The 18542-nt window shown below is 43.3% G+C and overlaps 2 protein-coding genes across 2 annotated transcripts; both read left to right on the top strand.

Moving 5' to 3' along the window:
• Positions 1-571: 571 nt before the first annotated feature.
• On the top strand, positions 572-7182 carry trub1 (TruB pseudouridine (psi) synthase family member 1; the record flags this gene model as incomplete). Its single annotated transcript, XM_079237469.1, has 8 exons — positions 572-719; positions 807-905; positions 1759-1814; positions 2558-2639; positions 2769-2841; positions 6314-6453; positions 6586-6642; positions 6773-7182. 8 exons carry the CDS (start codon positions 572-574, stop codon positions 6955-6957), a joined length of 840 nt encoding a protein of 279 aa, XP_079093595.1. The 3' UTR covers positions 6958-7182.
• Positions 7183-11008: 3826 nt separating this feature from the next.
• On the top strand, positions 11009-15129 carry hhex (hematopoietically expressed homeobox; the record flags this gene model as incomplete). Its single annotated transcript, XM_079237785.1, has 4 exons — positions 11009-11366; positions 13889-14067; positions 14685-14735; positions 14848-15129. 4 exons carry the CDS (start codon positions 11009-11011, stop codon positions 15127-15129), a joined length of 870 nt encoding a protein of 289 aa, XP_079093911.1.
• Positions 15130-18542: the final 3413 nt, after the last annotated feature.

Here is an 18542-nt window from a genome sequence, read left to right as displayed (position 1 = left end):
AAGCTAACTACATTTTAATTTGCCAAATTTTGAATGAGTGTCTCCACGCGAGTGAAAGTCTCATGCAAGGCTACCAAATGGCTAACCAACGTGTAAATTACGGGACTTTTCCTGAAATAAAAACAATGATATCTTCAGACAAAATAAACCTCAAACCTCAGCGACTACAATATCTTCCTTGCAGTTATTGTTGTTGTAGACAGCCCAGCTGACAGGCAAAAGGAAGCCCAGCGACAAAGTAACTAGGAAGTGTATGACAACGCAAAGCATCATGGTCAGCGTAGTTCCGAAAACGTGAGCCATTTTCAGGCATCTACCCTCGAACTAAAACAGTACTTAATCAACTTTAACCAGTCAAAAAAATCAACGGTTTGTATATGATTATATATCATCACGTCTTATAAATTAACAATGTGTTATTTCGCCTTGGAGCTCAAATAGGAAATAGTTATTAACACATTGAACCAGCAGACGGCGAAACGATTCACCCTGCCGCAGTTGGTGACAGACCAAGTAGCAGATGAAGAAGAAGAAGGGCCGTTGAATTTGGCCGAAGAAGAATTAAACAAGCATGGCCGGGAACATACACAATACTGCGGCTCCGATAACTAGTTCTTTATCTAAACTACAGTCGATAAATGGATTGTTTGCGATATATAAAAAACAAGGGCCGACATCCGCAGACGTGTTAAATACACTCAAAGAAGTGTTACTCAAGGGTAATTCGACAGGGGTCGGAATCAGGAAATTAACTAATGTCATCTGTTGAAGCTAACAGTGAAAGGTTCTTGTGTCACTGTTTTCAGAAGCCGGTGTGAAGAACCCAAACCCGCGAAAGAGAAAGAAGCAGAGCCTGAAGATGGGGCACGGAGGGACACTGGACAGCTCTGCCAGTGGGGTGCTGGGTGAGTGTTGGTCCGCGTGCCACTTTTTGCGCGTTCGTGCGTGCGCGCCGCCGCCTGTCTGTCTTTTGAAAGGGGTCTCTGTGCATCAAGTATGGGCTTTCTTTCTATGTTATCTCCCTACTTGAAGGTCTAAATACTGTTATAAATAATTCTCCATCTGCCAGCAATATAACTGGAGGAGAAACATTGTCTAGTGAATCGAGACACTTAAAAAACTACTGACTAAAGAATGTCAGAATCATCCCCCAAATGGAGTGATCTTTAGATCTGCAACCATTAGTCAATCACTCGATTAGTCAATTGGCAATATTGGAAAATATTTGGCAATGAGTTTGATATTAAAAACTGATTCCAACTTCTCAAATGAGAATATGATCTTGTTTTCTTTGGTCTTCCGACAGGGAACTACATATTTTGGGTTTTGGATGGTTGGTCAGATAAAATAAAACATTTAAAGGCCGTGGACGCAGGGCTCAACACTAACTTTTTAAGCGGGTGACCAGGCCGGCTACCCGGCATCAGATTCTGGTTACCGAGACTCACCAGCACACATGTGCAACATTGTCTGGTTCTGGCTGTAACAGAAACAATGTAACAAATATTGAAAATATTCTTATTTCCGGTTGCACGTTTGGCAACCCTTACTGATGGACATTTTTCACTACATGCTGACATGCTTGCTAAATCAAAGATGCATCTGTAGATTAATCAATAATGAAAATAAAAGTGATTAGTTGCAGCTCAGCCCCAGTAATCATCAGTGTGTTGTTAGGTCTGTGTTGGGTGTAATGGACGTTGCCACCTCTAGGGGGTGCTCCCAGGTCTTTGCTAAGGCTGTCTCCATCTCTTTCAGTTGTTGGTGTTGGGAGTGGCACAAAGATGCTCAGCACAATGTTGGCTGGTTCTAAGGTGAGTTTATTTGCACTTATGTAAGCAGTACAAGCCAATTGATGTATGCAACGAAGCTAATAGAGCTTTACAAAACAAAACTGTCAAAGTGTTCTTCTGCAACTGAATTTGTGTGCGATTCTCTTTATTATAATACCAAACAAAAGGATAAGACTTGTGGATCTTAAGATTCATTAGGACCAACTATATCACAGTAGGACCTGGTGAGCAGCTACAACGTAATGTATGCTATGTTACATTATGACATTAAATTGCATTTTTGTGCACAGAAGAAACAACATAATTTTCCAAACTCTAAAACACAATTAGCCCAACACTCTGTTTTTGGATCAGACCATTAACACACTTGATATGACAGGAATATTTTACATGATAAATGAGGATAAACTGGGTTCACCAGTGCCTTTTGGTTTTATTGTTTATTATGTCTGGGTTGTATGTACGTACTTCTGGTCTATTAGCAATATCTCAGGTATGCCTGGAGGGAGTTTTCTTCAGATTTGGCACAAACATCCTCCTGGACCACCTGACTATAACTCAAGAATTCATATTGTTATGACATTAAGATAAAATAATGAAGTGATGACATTTTGGACCGACGTGGGTGTAAACTGGTGTTTGCTCCTGTTATAGTTTTAGTATGGTGGCGGTTTAAAGTGAGCAGTGTGAGGTTTCCACAGTTCCGTATCAGTGGTCATGAATACACGGAGACAGCGATGTGATTGGTGCCGTTTGTTTTCCAGAAATACGTCGCTGTGGGGCAACTGGGGAAAGCAACAGATAACCTGGATGCCACCGGCAGTGTGGTTCTGGAGAAAGACTTCGGTAAACACAGAGGTCACAGCTGGTCTCGTTCAGCGCTCTGCTCTGTCTGCCGCTCTGTCTGCCGCTCTGTCTGCGTCCATTTTACAGGATGATGTCGCTGTGATTTAACAATTAATTTATTGCCTTCAGGACACATAACCAGGTTGGACATCGAGGAGAAACTGAAAGCCTTCACTGGTGACATCATGCAAGTTCCTCCGCTGTAAGTAAAGCCTCTGATCTGAGAAAATGTTGTCGTCAAAGTACCGTGCGTAATATTTATTGTGCTGATGTATGACATGTCTACAGCCATTGATTGCTGACTCCTCTGAACCACTGCAGATGTATTTCCACAGTCGGTATGTGGTGACCCACTGAAGTTAGGCACTAAGCTTAGTACGAGCTGGAAGGACAATTGAGTGAGACTGAACTCATCCTTGTTTTAGAGGAGAGAGGGAGACCCACCTGGCTTTGAGCTCACTTTGTCTCGTTGCTGCTAAAGATATTTAAGATTTCACACAAATAGAATTTTCTCTACACCTCAGCAGTAATTGTTTTTAACAGGAGTAATTTGTGTAGCGAACCCCTGAACAGTGAAGCTTATTGATGTTTCCAAAAGCACTTATTCATAACCAATCTTCAGAAAAAACAGCAAGAGCTACGGAACAGATAAAAATACACAAATAAGCTCTTCCAAGTACAGACATTCAGCGATACTTCATGAGCATTAATCAAAACATTGTCTCGCCTATATCCCTCTCAAAAAAGCCTACGTAAAGACTGAACTCTAGCTTTAGCATCCCATTACAGCAAAGCAATCCAGCCACTTCCTCTAAGACAGTGGTTCTCAAACTTTTTCTGTCACGCCCCACTTTGGAGGAAGAAAATGTTCGGGCCCCAACAAAATTGTAACAAAATGGTCAATCTTTTTGTGACTCCTCCATCCGTGCCTTTTCAAATAATAGAATAAAGAAAATTACAATCCCTTTCAAGTAACCAGATCGCTCTATCAGACAAAACCTAAAAATATGTGCAATCACTTTGTTAGAACAATGCAAATAAAGTTCTATCTCTGCAAAAAATAACTAATGTTGGCAAAAAAAAAATACTTATTGTGGCTCCAAATAACCTGTTTTGCACTGAATATATTTTCAAGATAATAACAATAACATTCAACCTGTGCAAAACAAAATGAGTGCAGATGTGTGAGCATCACTTTGTATCAGTATTGCAGTGAGCTGCTTTCCTCTATAAATATTTTTTAAATGAGATGGTAGATTTGATATGACCTCTCTCAATTTGTGCTCAATGTTGATCTTAGATCAATATTCTGTTTTGAGAGACGCAACAGCAGAAATGACCTCACGGAGGCTTTTAGCAAAACGGCAAGAATCGCCAAGTCACGCAATCGTAACCTGTTAACGTAAACATTTCCACAAAAGTACAGGCATTTCTCCATGTATTTATTAATGACGTTTTATGTCTGTGTACTTTTGTACTATGTAAAGTTATCATGTTCATGGAGAGTGTTCGTCCTGAAACCACAAGGTAGCCGGTTGGATCCCTGGTCTCCCTAGTTTCATGTTGAAGTGTCCTTTAGCAAGACACTGAAGCCCCAGTGCTTCACAGCATAATTTAGAGAATAATTTCTCCACTGTGAGATTAATAAAGGATTACATAAAAAAATATTTATTTTTTCATTTTATATATTTAAAAAAAACAGCATTTCCCCCCCGCCCACCTGTAATACCTCTGCGCCCCACAGTTTGAGAACCACTGCTCTAAGACAACATGAGCATCCTGATGCAACAATAATGCATCCGACTAATCTTTTACAGGTTCAGAAAAAATGTCACTATAGATGGTCATAAAGCACAATAAAACACTCAATATCATGTTCCGTTCCAGCTCGCTGCTTAACCGGGTTCAGCACTTCTGCTTTAGCCAGAAGGGCTTCAAAGTAAAAGGCCTAGAACAGCGGTTCCCAAACTTTTTAGGCCACGCACCCCCTTCTACATCCCGACCGGGTTCACGCACCTCCAATCCCCCACACCTTTAAAAAAAACGCAACAGAGCCTATTCATAGCCACATAAAATCGGACCAATGCGAGAACTGTTTGCTCGCGCGTGGCGTTTGTTACAAGATTTAGTCCGCTGTATAAATTTCAGTTACACAAGGCGTCACTTTTAAAGAGCAATAAGGATGGCGAGGACACACGCACAGGCTCAGAGGCAGATTGCATTTCACATTTATTTACTTAAACACAGTAAGCCACGTAAAGAACAAAGAGTGGCACATGCATAGGCTCAGAAACAGATATAAATAAAAAAAGGAGGAGTCCATATGAGGATTTTCACATGCAGCGCAGGTGGCTCAGCCTGCAGCAAGAGAGAGGGAGAGGGAGAAAGCTCACGTGAATGAGACTGCAATTGTTTTTGGCTGTTTTGTAACTCTTCCAATTTTGATCTAAAAAATGTAAGGGGCTTCTGACTTGCACTGGCATGCTTGGTGTTCAGGTGGCGGCGCAAATAAGAGGCTTCAGACAGCTGTTAGCCAGAACCTCACTGCACAACACGCACTGTGGCTTCGGGCAATCTGCATTGCCAATCCAAGTGAAGCCCAGACCCAGATAATTGTCATCATATTTCCTCTTTTTTTTCCCAGTCTGAAGCTCACTCTCGTCTCCTCTTTTTTCACCTTGACTCCGCGATGGGCCTCTGTGCTCCCGGTTTGTCTGTGATATCCCTTCTTCCTTCTCGGTCTCCTCCGTGTCCTCTTTCTCCGACTCACAGTCAATTTCTTTTCCCGGTCTCTCCCCAACGCACCTCTCCGTTTCTCTCGCCTCCGGTTCCTCCCTCTCTCTCTGTCCTTCTCCTCTTTTATTACTGATAGCTTCAGATGTCCCACCTGACAGCTACCCGATTTCAGCCAGTTTAACATATTTTCATGGATGTTGCTGAATGAATGAATTGACGTTAGGTGCACAAGCTAGGCTAGCTAGTGTGTAGTAAAAGACAGTCTGGCGACCGTAAGTGTTTTTAATTTTATATTTAAATCTTACAAAGGGAATTTTTATCATTAAAAAAATCCTACTTTATTTTTTTAAAATTGTGTTTAATATTAATTATTACACCATTAGACCACTATTACATTTTTCATCTCGCGCACGCCCTAGAGGCAGGGTGCGCGCACCACACTTTGGGAATCCCTGGCCTAGAGTAACCTAAATGTTTGGAACTCTCTCTCATCTCTAAGAACAGACACATCACTAGTATGCTGCTGTTTTTTTTGCTTTGGTGCAGTTAACCTTGCAACTGGACAAAAATATAAATCATGCTTTGTTTGTATTGAAATTGTGTTTTGTTGGAATTATTATGTCATTTATTTATTTTAAACTCTTGAGCACATTCCAGTATAATAACAAGAACACACTTTGTAAATGACCAAGACATTTTTGGGGGAATTGGACTCCCACTAGATGGTGCTCTGAGGCCCAGTGCTTGAGAGTAGCTGCTCCAGACCTGCATGGTTCAACTGTCACTTCCTTTGTGAAGACGCTTTCCTGCCAGTGGCCATTGCACTTCATGTTGGCAGACAGCCTGAGGTTGCCACATTTCACACTGGGGAACGCTTCTGCGTCACAGCGTCCCTCTGTGGTGTCGTGGTGTGATTTATTGAGTCTCTGTCATTTCAGCTACTCTGCGCTGAAAAAAGACGGCCAGCGTATGTCTGTCATGCTGATGAAAGGTCACAAGGTCGAGGCCAAACCCGCCAGACCAGTCATCGTGTACAACCTGACCCTGCAAGAGTTCACGCCTCCTCTCTTCACCCTGGGTGAGCATGCGCTGCATAGCACAGCATTTCTCTCTTCCACTTCTGACTCCATGCCATTTAAAATGCCATGTTTGCACATCACTTCCTGCTGTTTCTATTCCACAGGATAAATATTTTTTATTTCTATGACAGATATCGAGTGTGGCGGTGGGTTTTACGTCCGGAGCTTGGTGGATGACCTGGGAAAAGGTGAGACTTACGCGTTCTTTCACTTGTGTTGATGGAGTGGTCAATGGCGGGAACTGGCCGATCCGAAATCCCCCCTGCCTTGACGCTTTACCGCCCACGTCAGGGTAATGGGTTTGCCTGTGTGCCGCAGCTCTGTCCTCGTGCGCCCACGTGAAGGAACTGATCCGGACCAAGCAGGGCCAGTTCACCCTGGAGGAGCACGTCTTGCACGAGGAGAAGTGGACGCTGGAACACATCCTGCGCTCCCTGCAGCCCTGCCCCGAGCAGGAGCCGGAGCCATTGCCAGAGCCATTGCCGGAGCCATTGCCGAAGTAGGGGGTGCGCCGCGTGGACCCGCCAAAGGCCAACACCTTAGGGCCTCCGAACGGGACCACGGGGTGAAAAGCGTTTCGTGGTTCGCCACGACTCTCCTCGCTGGGCTTCTCCAGCGCCCGTCTGAAGGGGATGTTCTGGAGCTCGATGGAGCAGCGTGGTTACCCGACACCGTGCTGGCAGATAACTTTCAGATCATTCTGTAACGGTCCACAGCCCCACCTGTTCATAGCCCTCCTTGTATTGTAGAACTGTTTTCATAATTTCCAAAATCATCTCTACCATATGTAAAAAAAATATATATATATATATATTTTTTTTTTTTTCTCTCTCCTCCCCACACACACACAGTTGGAGAAGATGCTGGACAATACCCATGTCAGAATAGTTTTTGTCTTGATTGTGGTGAATCTTTGAGATCATCAGAGACATAAACTCAATGTATGCAGTGACATAACAGTATATCTATATAGACCACCACTAGCAGGTCCACTTCCTGCAGCCCTGCTGGATAATACTTTTCCAAAGCAGGTAGAACGTATTCCTCAGTTCTCCTGGTTTTCATACTGTTTGCTCTGAACCGTTCTGTTCTACCAGTACACAGTGGAGAGCTGTTTTTTTTATTTTGTTTTGTTTGAATAAAGATTGGCATACTGCACATCTGAAAGTGTTGGTGCATCATGGTGTGTTTATACAGCATGTCTGTTTTGAATTTGTCCTGCAGTGGAAGATTAAATAAACATTCAAGTGAAACGGCTCCTCTTTATTAAATACTTTCATTTCTAACATCACTCACAACAAACCGAGTGGCTTCTGGTCACGAAGAAACAATGTTTCGTATTGTCCTGCCCGTTGCTACGCCGACAGGTTGGTCGATGCGTTGAGAGATTTTCTAATGATTGTCTCGTTTCATATTTCTCTACAAATTCTGTCTTCCTGTCTTAAGCAGACAAAAATAACTTTCATATGCACTGAAGCAGCGAGAGCAGAATGGTTTAAAGGGCCAGCGTGAAGGGTTGTGGCGGCCTCTAGAGGTGAGGCTGAAGATTTCAACCAACTGAAGCCCCCTGTGTGCCAGATGTGGTGTTATGAGGCCCTACTGTGATACAGCTGTGGTCCATACTGCTCATGTAATGTGATACTTACAAAATGTGGATTTATCTGACGTTATTAGTTCAACATAATGTTCTCAAGTCAACATTACTAGATACAAAGTTATTATCTCTTATTCAGATTTAGTATATTCATAATTCTGACTCACAATTGTCACTTTTCATCACTAGGCTACTTGTTGTGTTTGTCATAAACCAGAGGCCTTCATGAATCAAAGGCAGCAGCTGGTCACCGCTGTACAATCCGTCAAAAAGTTTGTCATATTCGCTTGGTTGTAATATTATATCTCCAAACAGTAAAAGCGACTCCTTGGCTAATGTTTGGCGCTGTGGGGGCCTGTGTGGGGGGTATCTCTGACGGGACCCCTCGTGGCGCCAGAGACCCCCCCCCCCCCCCGCAGCAGCAGCAGCCGAGGAGGGATCATGTTGTCCCGGACAGGAGCCCGACGCCGCGCTAAGCCGCTGCGGATCAATGCGCTGCAATGATTGTCTCAGTCCAAATATTAGCCGATGGCTGCTTCCTTTCATGTCTTCAAGGCTGGCCGCATCCCTGTTTGCACCCCGGACTCCACTGTTATCTAAATTACAGCCGTTAGAAAGTTGGCGTTTAGCGGCGCGCGCTTTGGAGATCGATCCCATCGGATTGGACGCAGCTCGGATTTATCGATCAGGAGCCGCGCGTCTTCCTCCCGACGACACGTGACCGTATCGCTAATGAAATCACCAGGTAATAAAATAATAAAATAATGATAATAAAACTAGAGTAAACACGAGCATAGCACGCACGGGGCAGCCGGAGCCCGCGAGGGGGGTTCTGTCCGTGGTGTAGCCGCGAAACGGTGGAGCTCCCCAGGTTATCGTTTAATAGTCTGTAGGATACGCGCGTGCGTGTGTGTGTGTGTGACTAAGTATGTGAGGGGTGAACGTAGCCCTAGCAGTTAAAGCGATTTGCGTCCGCCTCGTTGCATTGAGTGTATCACCTGATAGCCGCGCTGGATTTCACAGGAACTGTCCGAACATTCAAATTGTGAGTGAATCAGTCGCCGCTTCGCGCGCGGGGCTGGAGCCCATAACGGAGTGATAACACACCGAGCTGGTGTGCATGTCCTCCTGCGGTGTGAGGAGGGCTTCAGGGCCGATTCAGTTCATGAAAGAAAGTCAGCAATGGCATAGAATAAAGGCATGCCGGAAAATAGTGGGGGGGTTATTGGGCAGAAATAAGACCTATGATATAGATATATAGATACCCAGCCATGTTTGATTTGTCTTTATTTAGTAATATTATTATGAGCAAAGTTTTAAATAAACAATTAAGTGAACTGGTTCAGTCTAGAGATCCGATGTTCTGCTCATGTTACTTGTATGTATGTATATGACTGATGGGGCATTCATGTATTCTGACTTCAGACCGCTTCTCTTCTTCATCACAGCCCGATGAAGAGTCGAAGAATAAACAGCAGAGAGGCGCAACAACGAGTTGTAGAAAGGAGGCCCGTCTGCTGCTCTCTCTCTGTGTGTGTGTGTGTGTGTGTGTGTGTGTGTGTGTGTGTGTGTGTGTGTGTGTGTGTGTGTGTGTGTGTGTGTGTGTGTGTGTGTGTGTGTGTGTGTGTGTGTGTGTGTGTGATTTAATAGGTAGCAGAATGACTCATAAAAACCGGATTACATATAATATGGAACTTTTATTCTAATTGATAAAGTAAGCAGAAATAAACATTAAATGAACATCAATATAATTACCTTAGCACACTCTGCATTTAGAATATAGCTAGAATATAGTGGGGATTGTTCTCCTTATCACTCGTGGTGGAACGTTTACATGTTGGGATACTTAGTGGTTTCCTTTTAGTGCCTCTTCTGGTCTATCTGTTGGTTCGTTTGCAGATTAAGATGTGACACGTGATCATTTTATGAACTGTGTATTGTTACAGAATAAACTGTCCGACACCTCCACCTCAACCAGCTGCTGCTCACACAATGCACTGGTAATGCTAATCCAATAATAGATAGCAGTGAAAGTATATCATAAAAGTATATATAGTGAAAGTTATTACAAGTAATTACTTGTAATACGCTTGTACTTTTAGATGTGAGCCGCAGGGGGTCTCGATCAGCAGACACCGGACAGGCTTGGAGACTGAGAAACGTGTCACGAGACATAACATGTATGTAGATCTAAAAATCAATCGGAAACAATAATTTAAAAAAGCCTGCCATGAGCAGCAGGAAATACTTTATGAGGACGATCTGCACATATGCATGTTCAAATATCCTCAGTGGGGAGATCAAATCTCATCCCTGACTTTCCTCTTGATTGCCGATCCCTGACAACATAACTAAATCTATAACTATATCGTGTTTGAATGTGTGTGTTTTTTCCAGTGAATACATGTACTGACATAATTCCAACTTTGCCTAAATATATGATTGTTTATGAGAATTCTTTCTGCAGAGCTCTATAAGAGAGATTAAAGTATTAGGTGGTCTCATAAAAACACTTTTTGGCTTCTTTTTTTTTAAGTGCCCGTAAACTGCAGTTGGTGATCGGCTGCACTGATCAGATTCTCCCGAAGACCTCTATATCTTCCCTCCCGTCATCTGATCACTGTGCGCTCGATCGGAGACACAGTAAACCAATCAGAAGGGAGCTCTGCAGCCACCTGCAGGAAGTTTGCCTCCGCTTATCTCCTCCCTTCTCCGCCTGCAGCCAGATAACAGCCCACAGTTGGACCGAGAGCCGAGCTAGACCACCTGACGGACACACAACAGCCCAACGGACTCTCTTTGTTATTTTATCACCAGCGCGGCAGGTTACATATGTTTGGTAGTGTGTGTGAAGAAGTTATTCTGAGACACTGCGGATAAAAAGGAAGGCTGCGTGGAGACACAGAGGGACGCAGCTCTCCGTTAGGTCAGCTCCAGCGCGCGTGGCGGCTAACGGCACCATGAGCGTCCCGCTTTACGCACCGACCCCCATGCAGCCGGCTCACCCGACCCCCTTCTACATCGAGGACATCCTGGGGAGGACCGCCACCACCTCCCCCCGCTGCTCCGCTCCGATCGCCCCCACGCCGACCCTCCCGTCGCCCAACTCCTCCTTCACGAGCCTCATCTCTCCGTACCGGACGCCCATCTACGAGCCCACGCCGATCCACCCGGCGCTGTCCCACCACGCCGCCGCAGCGCTCACCGCGACATACGCGTCCGCCGGGGCCTTCGCCGGCTCCATCTACCCGTTCCACCACCAGCACCACCGCTCCATGGGAGAGTACGCGCACGCACTGCTGAGGCACGACCCTCTCGGTGAGTGTTTAGAGTCCCATTATATGTCTTCTTTATGGGGTGTCATGTGCTACCACGCATGTTTGTTTTGGGTCTGGTTATGGCACTGTGGGTATCTGTAGTGCTTCTGGAGTCAAGCTGCATGAAAACAACATAATTTAGTTTATATATAGTGTACATGTTTATTGTGCTTCCTCCTGTGAGAAAATGAAATTCGTTTCGTATGGCCCCATGGAGCTTCTTTTTTTATTTATTTTGTATCCTTCTGCAGGCCAACTGTTGTGTCTTTAAGCTTCGTTTCAGTGCCAACGAAACCATTCATTTTTTGCATAAGTATATCACGCTTGGTCGTGCATGCGTGTCGAACAGGCAGTCTGCATAGTTGAGCGGCGCGGCTCTGGACGTGTCCCCATGTCTATCTCAAGTCTAACAACGTGAGTCACGTTGTTATTGTGACAGACGTGTTTGGAGGGGGGCACAATGGCAGCAGGCTTATCATTCTGTCGGGGGGGAGGGGGGGGGGGGGGGGGGGGGGGTCATGGCAACCTTGACTCTTTTTCCTCACTCCCATTGTTCTGACACATCAAGAGCAAATCGGCCGGTGACTGAAACCTCTAAATCACTTGTTATTTCACTCGCTTTGTGAGCGCGTGTCCGTGTGCACGTGAAGGCAATTATTCCAAGCGCATGGCAATATTCGTTTGTTTGTTTGTTTTTTCGTTGATGATTCAAAATACATTGGAAGATGTCATGTCGGGTCAAAGTGCACCTATTGAGTATGTGACCCTTCATACGGGAATCAGGGCTCGTGTAGGCCTGAGATTTGTTTACATGCATGAAATCGTTTTGGAGGTTCTGGTTCTTGAGTCCACATCAGACCGGCTGCTAGACTCTGGTTCCTCGCGGGTCTGACTGAACCAGCGGGCCTCCTGTGTTCCGTCCCTGGCGGAAGCCCGGAGGAGTAAATGTGCTTTCAGAAGCTGTTGAATGTTTCCCGGCTCACCCGGCCAGCCGCTTCCTCGGGAGCTCGCTGCGCGCTGCTGATTATTTTATCGACATCCTCAATACAGACGCATTCAGGAAACACTCGGCCTCTGATAGCCCGGGATCCGTTTTTCGCATATTGTTGCACTTCCTCTGCCGGGCCTCACGAGGATGTGGCCGACTTTCTTTCTGGTTGCGGCGGCGAGAAGGCGAGAAGGGGAGGCCAACGGGGGCCTACCAGGGCCCCTGAGAGGAGTTTTAAATTATAGGAAGATTTATTTTCCATGTTGCATGAAAACCAAATTCTCTTTTGTCCTGCGACAAATACAAGTGCTGGAAAATGCGCAAAATATCTCTTCAAGACTGCATTTCAGTTTGACCCCACACAAATATTAACACAAAGACTACAGTTCATTACATGTGGTGTGTCCTCTTGGGACCATGTGTTCAGAATAAAAATATATGAATTTTCAAGACAACGTGCATTTATTTTAACACAACAGTCTATTTTGTTTGCATTTTCGTCTCACTAAATAGTTTGACTGTCGCCATAAATGTGGCCTTTCATTAGGCAACAGATTGAAATGCAGCAGTTAGCAGGAGGAGAAATTGAACGTGTATCCATTCATACAAAATATGTTCTTTAGCATAAATATCATAAAAAGGACTCATGTTACGAATGTTTCCTTTCGGGACATCAATACACATCTATTGAGACTAGATCTCGTGGGGGCTGGTTAGCTAACTTCCTTAGAGGAAAAAGAGCAGCAGTAAGACGTTTCGACTACAACAGATTTATGTGTCAGTGCGAGAGGACACGAGCTGCTGGATGCAGCTCCTCTATCACCGCGAGCAGGAAGCACATGAAGCGGATATTTGGCCATAGTTTTTACTCTGTCACGACCTTCCTCAAAAAGAAAAGAAAGAGCAGCGTGGCGGCCGCAGCCTGCGCTATTGTTTGTTCCAGACCATTAAGACGAGAGGAAACCAGACGACACACACACACGCGCGCGCGCGCACACACACACACACACACACACACACACACACACACACACACACACACACACACACACACACACACACACACAAAAAGCCCTGATTACACGCAGAGACGTTTCTCTCTCATCAGTCAGATCGATAGGGAGCGATACATAATGACTCTTCATCATTAGATTATCTCAAATGAACAGCTTTATTATTTGTTCTTTTTCTCTTCAAATATTTCAGTTGGGCAGTGTATTTGATCACAATATATAATAATAATGATAGTGATAATAACGTTATTAATGACAACAATCTTACTAATAATCATTATGATCATACGAGTAATTATTAATGCTAACAATCATTATAATTATCATAATTAGTCTCACATAGATTACTTCACAGCTGCTTCAATTAAATAACGTGTAGCTATTTTGAACTGACATTATGTATTTGGGCTATGGATAATGTGATACATAATATGTGCTTGTGCCATTCTGTGTGAATAAACAAACACATATATGATGAGGCTATATGAGTGGACCTTGAATGAATCCCCTCTTCCTCCAAAGGCAAACCTCTGCTGTGGACCCCCTTCATGCAGCGGCCCTTACACAAGAGGAAGGGGGGTCAGGTCCGGTTCTCCAACGACCAGACCATCGAGCTGGAGAAGAAGTTCGAGACCCAGAAGTACCTCTCGCCCCCTGAGAGGAAGCGGCTGGCCAAGATGCTCCAGCTCAGCGAGAGACAGGTGAGACCGGGTCCTGTGATACACAGAATATGTATAACACACACACACACACACACACACACACACACACACACACACACACACACACACACACACACACACACAAACACACACACACACACCCGCACGCAACAACACTACCAAAGGTGCACAGCTCTTTCATTTTTAATACAGATAAATTGTGCATATTTTTGTAGTATTTATTTTCTTCTTTATATTGTATTTTCTTCAATATTTGTTTCTAATACATTTATTTGTTAAAAATTAAAAAATAGTCACATTTTTGCAATACATTTTCATAATTTTTATTGCTTATTTATTTATTTTGTGTAAAAGCTTATAATAAACCCGGATTGTGATTCTGATGACACTTCTTTTAACGTGGTGACCCGCGCTGTACGGCCTCGTGGTTCTGGTCGCAAAGCGTGTGATTCCTCTGTAATACAAATACTTTGTAATAGTATTTAAGAAACATTTAAGAACTAAAACCACTGGAACCTATTTGAACAGCTTCACATAATTTTGGACTAACACGATTCTAACGATTCCGATATGGAGTCTAATATATTTATATGATGAAGCTTAAATAAAACCTTTATTTTCATTTTGTCGTTTAGGTCAAAACCTGGTTCCAAAACCGACGAGCGAAGTGGCGCAGACTCAAGCAGGTGAGCAGCTTTATGTCCCGTTACACGTTCCTTTCATGAGGACAGAGTTCCTTCTGTCCGGAATCAAGCACCAGAGGCCTCTCAACTCATATAACCTTTCCGTTCACTTCAGGAAAACGTCCCGGGAGTCAAGAGGGAGGCGGCGGAGGAGGACGGCGGCGCCGGCAGGAGCAGCAAAGGAGGAGAGACGACCGAGTCCTCCGGGACCCGGAGCCCGGAGCAGAGACATACCCTTCCGGCCTCCGAGCCGGCGCAGACGGGCCGCTGCGTGATGCGCTCCGGGTCCCCGTACCAGCAGCCCCCCCACACGGAGCTGAACTCGGACGTGTCGGACGACACGGACCAGGAGCTGGACATCGAGGAGGACGACGATGATTTCACGCTGCACCCGTAGAGCCACGTGGCTTCACACTGACACTGTCTGCTAGACTTATGGAGCCCGATGATGAAGATCACTTTGACACTCACCTTCACTCCTCTGGAGTCTTTTTTATTTGTTCACGCCAGAACGCCAGACAGGTGGACAGACTAGTTCCTGCTGTAATATTCAGGTGAAATATTCCAGAGCCTCTCACGCGGGACTCACCTCAACTGTACACTTCTAAGAGCACTCTGCTGTATTCTGATGTTCGTTTATGTGTTTGTCGATCACTGTAAAGAAGCTTAGGATAGTTCCTGTAACGTACGTGTGTGTGTGTGTGTGTGTGTGTGTGTGTGTGTGTGTGTGTGTGTGTGTGTGTGTGTGTGTCGTCTGGGATGATGAGTGGTCGTATGTTCATAAATCGTTGCCTAAAATGGGATATTACAATAAATAATCAATGTAGCGCAAATTAATTTTTTGTCGGTTGATGATATCTAATAAACTATTTTGTTGTGGTATGAATAATATCTGTCACTTTCGGATGGAGCTCAGATGGAATTGGCTGTGATTTATTATTTATTATTTCTTAAAATTGCACGGGAAGAAAAAGGAAAACAATTAATGACGTCATGCTGGAACCACAATTCGGCAAAAATAAACGACAGAGTGAAAACAAACCTGAAATTGATGTTGTAATTAAAAAATAATAAATGTAAACCCGAATTGGTAACAATCGCAGTCAAATCCGTTTAAATAATGAAGGATGAAGGAGAAGTTGTAAAGAAGTGACGTATAATACTACATTTAAGCAGGCTTTTAATATGTAACACCATATCATAAACGGTAACACTTATGTCAATAATACATTATAAACATACTTACACTATATATATTATATTATTTATTATATTATAGTTGTAAGCACTCAAATAGTAATACTTCTTGATAAGAATAATCATAACACATTGTAAAGCATTTTATAACAATATACGATAGTTTCATAATACTTAATAATTGCTGGTCACTCACTGATTAGCTATGGTTGTAATACATGATCATCTTTTTATAATTCACTATAATCACTTACAATGTTAATTATGATTATGTGATACATCATCTGCTCATTGTTGGCTTTGAGTAAAGCAGGGGTGGCCAACCAGTCAGAGACTAAGAGCCACATTTTTTACTGTGTTACTGCAAAGAGCCACATCACATCACATAAATCCATTTAATTTAGGGTTAAGAAACCAACATTACTCTATCGAAGATCAAACTTAAAAGAGATGAAAATAACAAAGATTAAACACACGTTATTATATTAACTTTGTTCAAAGCTTTTTTGTCACAGTTGAGAAGGACATAACTCTAAGAACATGCATGTGGTCTGGGGCAGTGGTTCAACTGATCTGGCAACCCTGTCTCCTAAATGTTTCTTAAATGCGTATCCTGTCCCGGGACCTCACATCAGATCAGGAAAAACTCCCCAAATAAAGATAGTAAAAACTATTTCACAGGGAAAACAGGAAGAACCCTTCAGGAGAGCAACAGAGGAGGATCCCTCTCCCCAGATGGACAGAAGCAATAGATGTCATGTGACCAGAATGAACAACGTAACAGAGTTACAACACATTACATCAATATGACTGAAATTGAATAAATTGCACTCTGCCGCATTAAAAAATCCCTTCAAAATAAAAGCACAGGATTTTTTATTTTTTTTTGCCCATGTAAAATGACCGTCCTGACGGACTGAAAACGGGTCGCGATTTCATGGCTTTCAAGCCGTCGCGCCTTGAGTTCGACACCAGTGGTCTAAAGTATTTGCAAAATCAATAAAAAGATTGAAAAAAAACAACAAAAAAAACACAAACTTCGATATGAACGCAAGAGCCGCATGAAACCAGGCAAAGAGGAGCCGCGGGTTGGCCAGGCCTGGAGTAAAGTAAAAATAATTTATACGTTTCGTGTGCTGTTCTAGATTTAAAGATATTCTATTAAAGTAAACAAAATCACTTAAAGTAATTTCTAATCACATTTTAATGCATTTTAACCGAGTTTAATGCATTATAAATCAAGAATATATTATATTACATAATTATTATGATTATTTTAAAAAGAATGACATACATTATAAAGTATTACTTGACCTGATAAGGGATTACAAAATGCTTGATAATGTGTTATAATTATTGTTGGAAAGAATTATGAATTTTTACGAGTCCTTATAACCTTGTAAAAAAGTATGTAAAAATATCAGAAGAAAAGGACTTAATAAAATCAAAAGCTGAGACAGGCCCTTTCAGAGTAAAGAGAAAAAGAAACAGAAAAGAAACATGCACTTTATTAGTCCCCTTGGGGAAATTCTTCTCTGCATTTGACCCATCCGGTTAGGGAGCAGTGGGCAGCCCTTTGAGCTGGGGGTTGGGTGTCTTGCTCAGGGACACTTCGACATGTGAGCTATGGGAGGACTGGGTATCACACCAGGTACCTTGCGGTTTCGGGACGACCACTCACCCCCCTGAGCTACAGTCGCCCCAAAAGTAAAGTATTATTTTATAGTTTATAATGGCTTAATACAACTGACACATTAATGTGTAATCAGCATTTAGACTGATATTCATAGTGAAGTCTAATATGTTTAGGATTAATTTTTAAAGGGAAAGTTATCAGTCCCACTGATATGGAACCTGCCTGCTTTAGATAATCTATAACAGGATAGTATGTCTATTAAATATAGTCTGCCAGACAAATCTATAACCTAAACAGAAGAACTAGAATGGGGGTTCGGACAGGAAGCTCATACTCTGTCCTCTCCTGTTAGCACTTTCAAGAAGGTCAACATTATACTTTGATTTGACCTGACAAAGTGTATCCTGAAGAAAAGTTTTTGAAAACATTCATTCGTTGAATTCATTCGTGTAAGGTTTTTGGTTTAGTGGACGACACCCTCACTGCTCAGGGAACAAGAGCCATAGATCTGTAATAAGAACCACCTCATGTGCTCTGCAAGATGCTTCACAGAACCTTTCCAGTTGCCTTTTGGGAATCGACCAGTTGAACTATGTGAACACATGAGTAAAGGACATGCAGCTCATTGTTTGAGAGTAACGCTGCACACAGACAGGGCCAACAAACCCATGTCGTCGCTTTTCGTTCTGCTGCTTCCCCGAGGAATCAAAGGCAGCCACAGATTAGCAAACAGTTTAGTGCATGTCAATGGTCGTCCCATCAGCACATTCAACTTCAAATAGCTTATCATTGAGTTCTCATGCAAACACTGTGGGAGTTTTTCAGTAAGTAGATTAGGTTAATGATTGAGTGAAGCCTCAGAACAGCAGGGACCGCAGAAAGATACCACGGACTGATTGTTTATACAATATGCTCACAGTACTTCTCAATACAACACGTGATCAGCTGTGGAGGCTGACAGCTAAACACCGAATTGG

The sequence above is a fragment of the Taurulus bubalis genome, assembly GCF_910589615.1.
Source record: "Taurulus bubalis genome assembly, chromosome: 2".
Taxonomy (NCBI): Eukaryota; Metazoa; Chordata; class Actinopteri; order Perciformes; family Cottidae; genus Taurulus; species Taurulus bubalis.
Note: the sequence above shows the minus strand (reverse complement) of the source record. Positions and strands in the feature narration are given on the sequence as shown.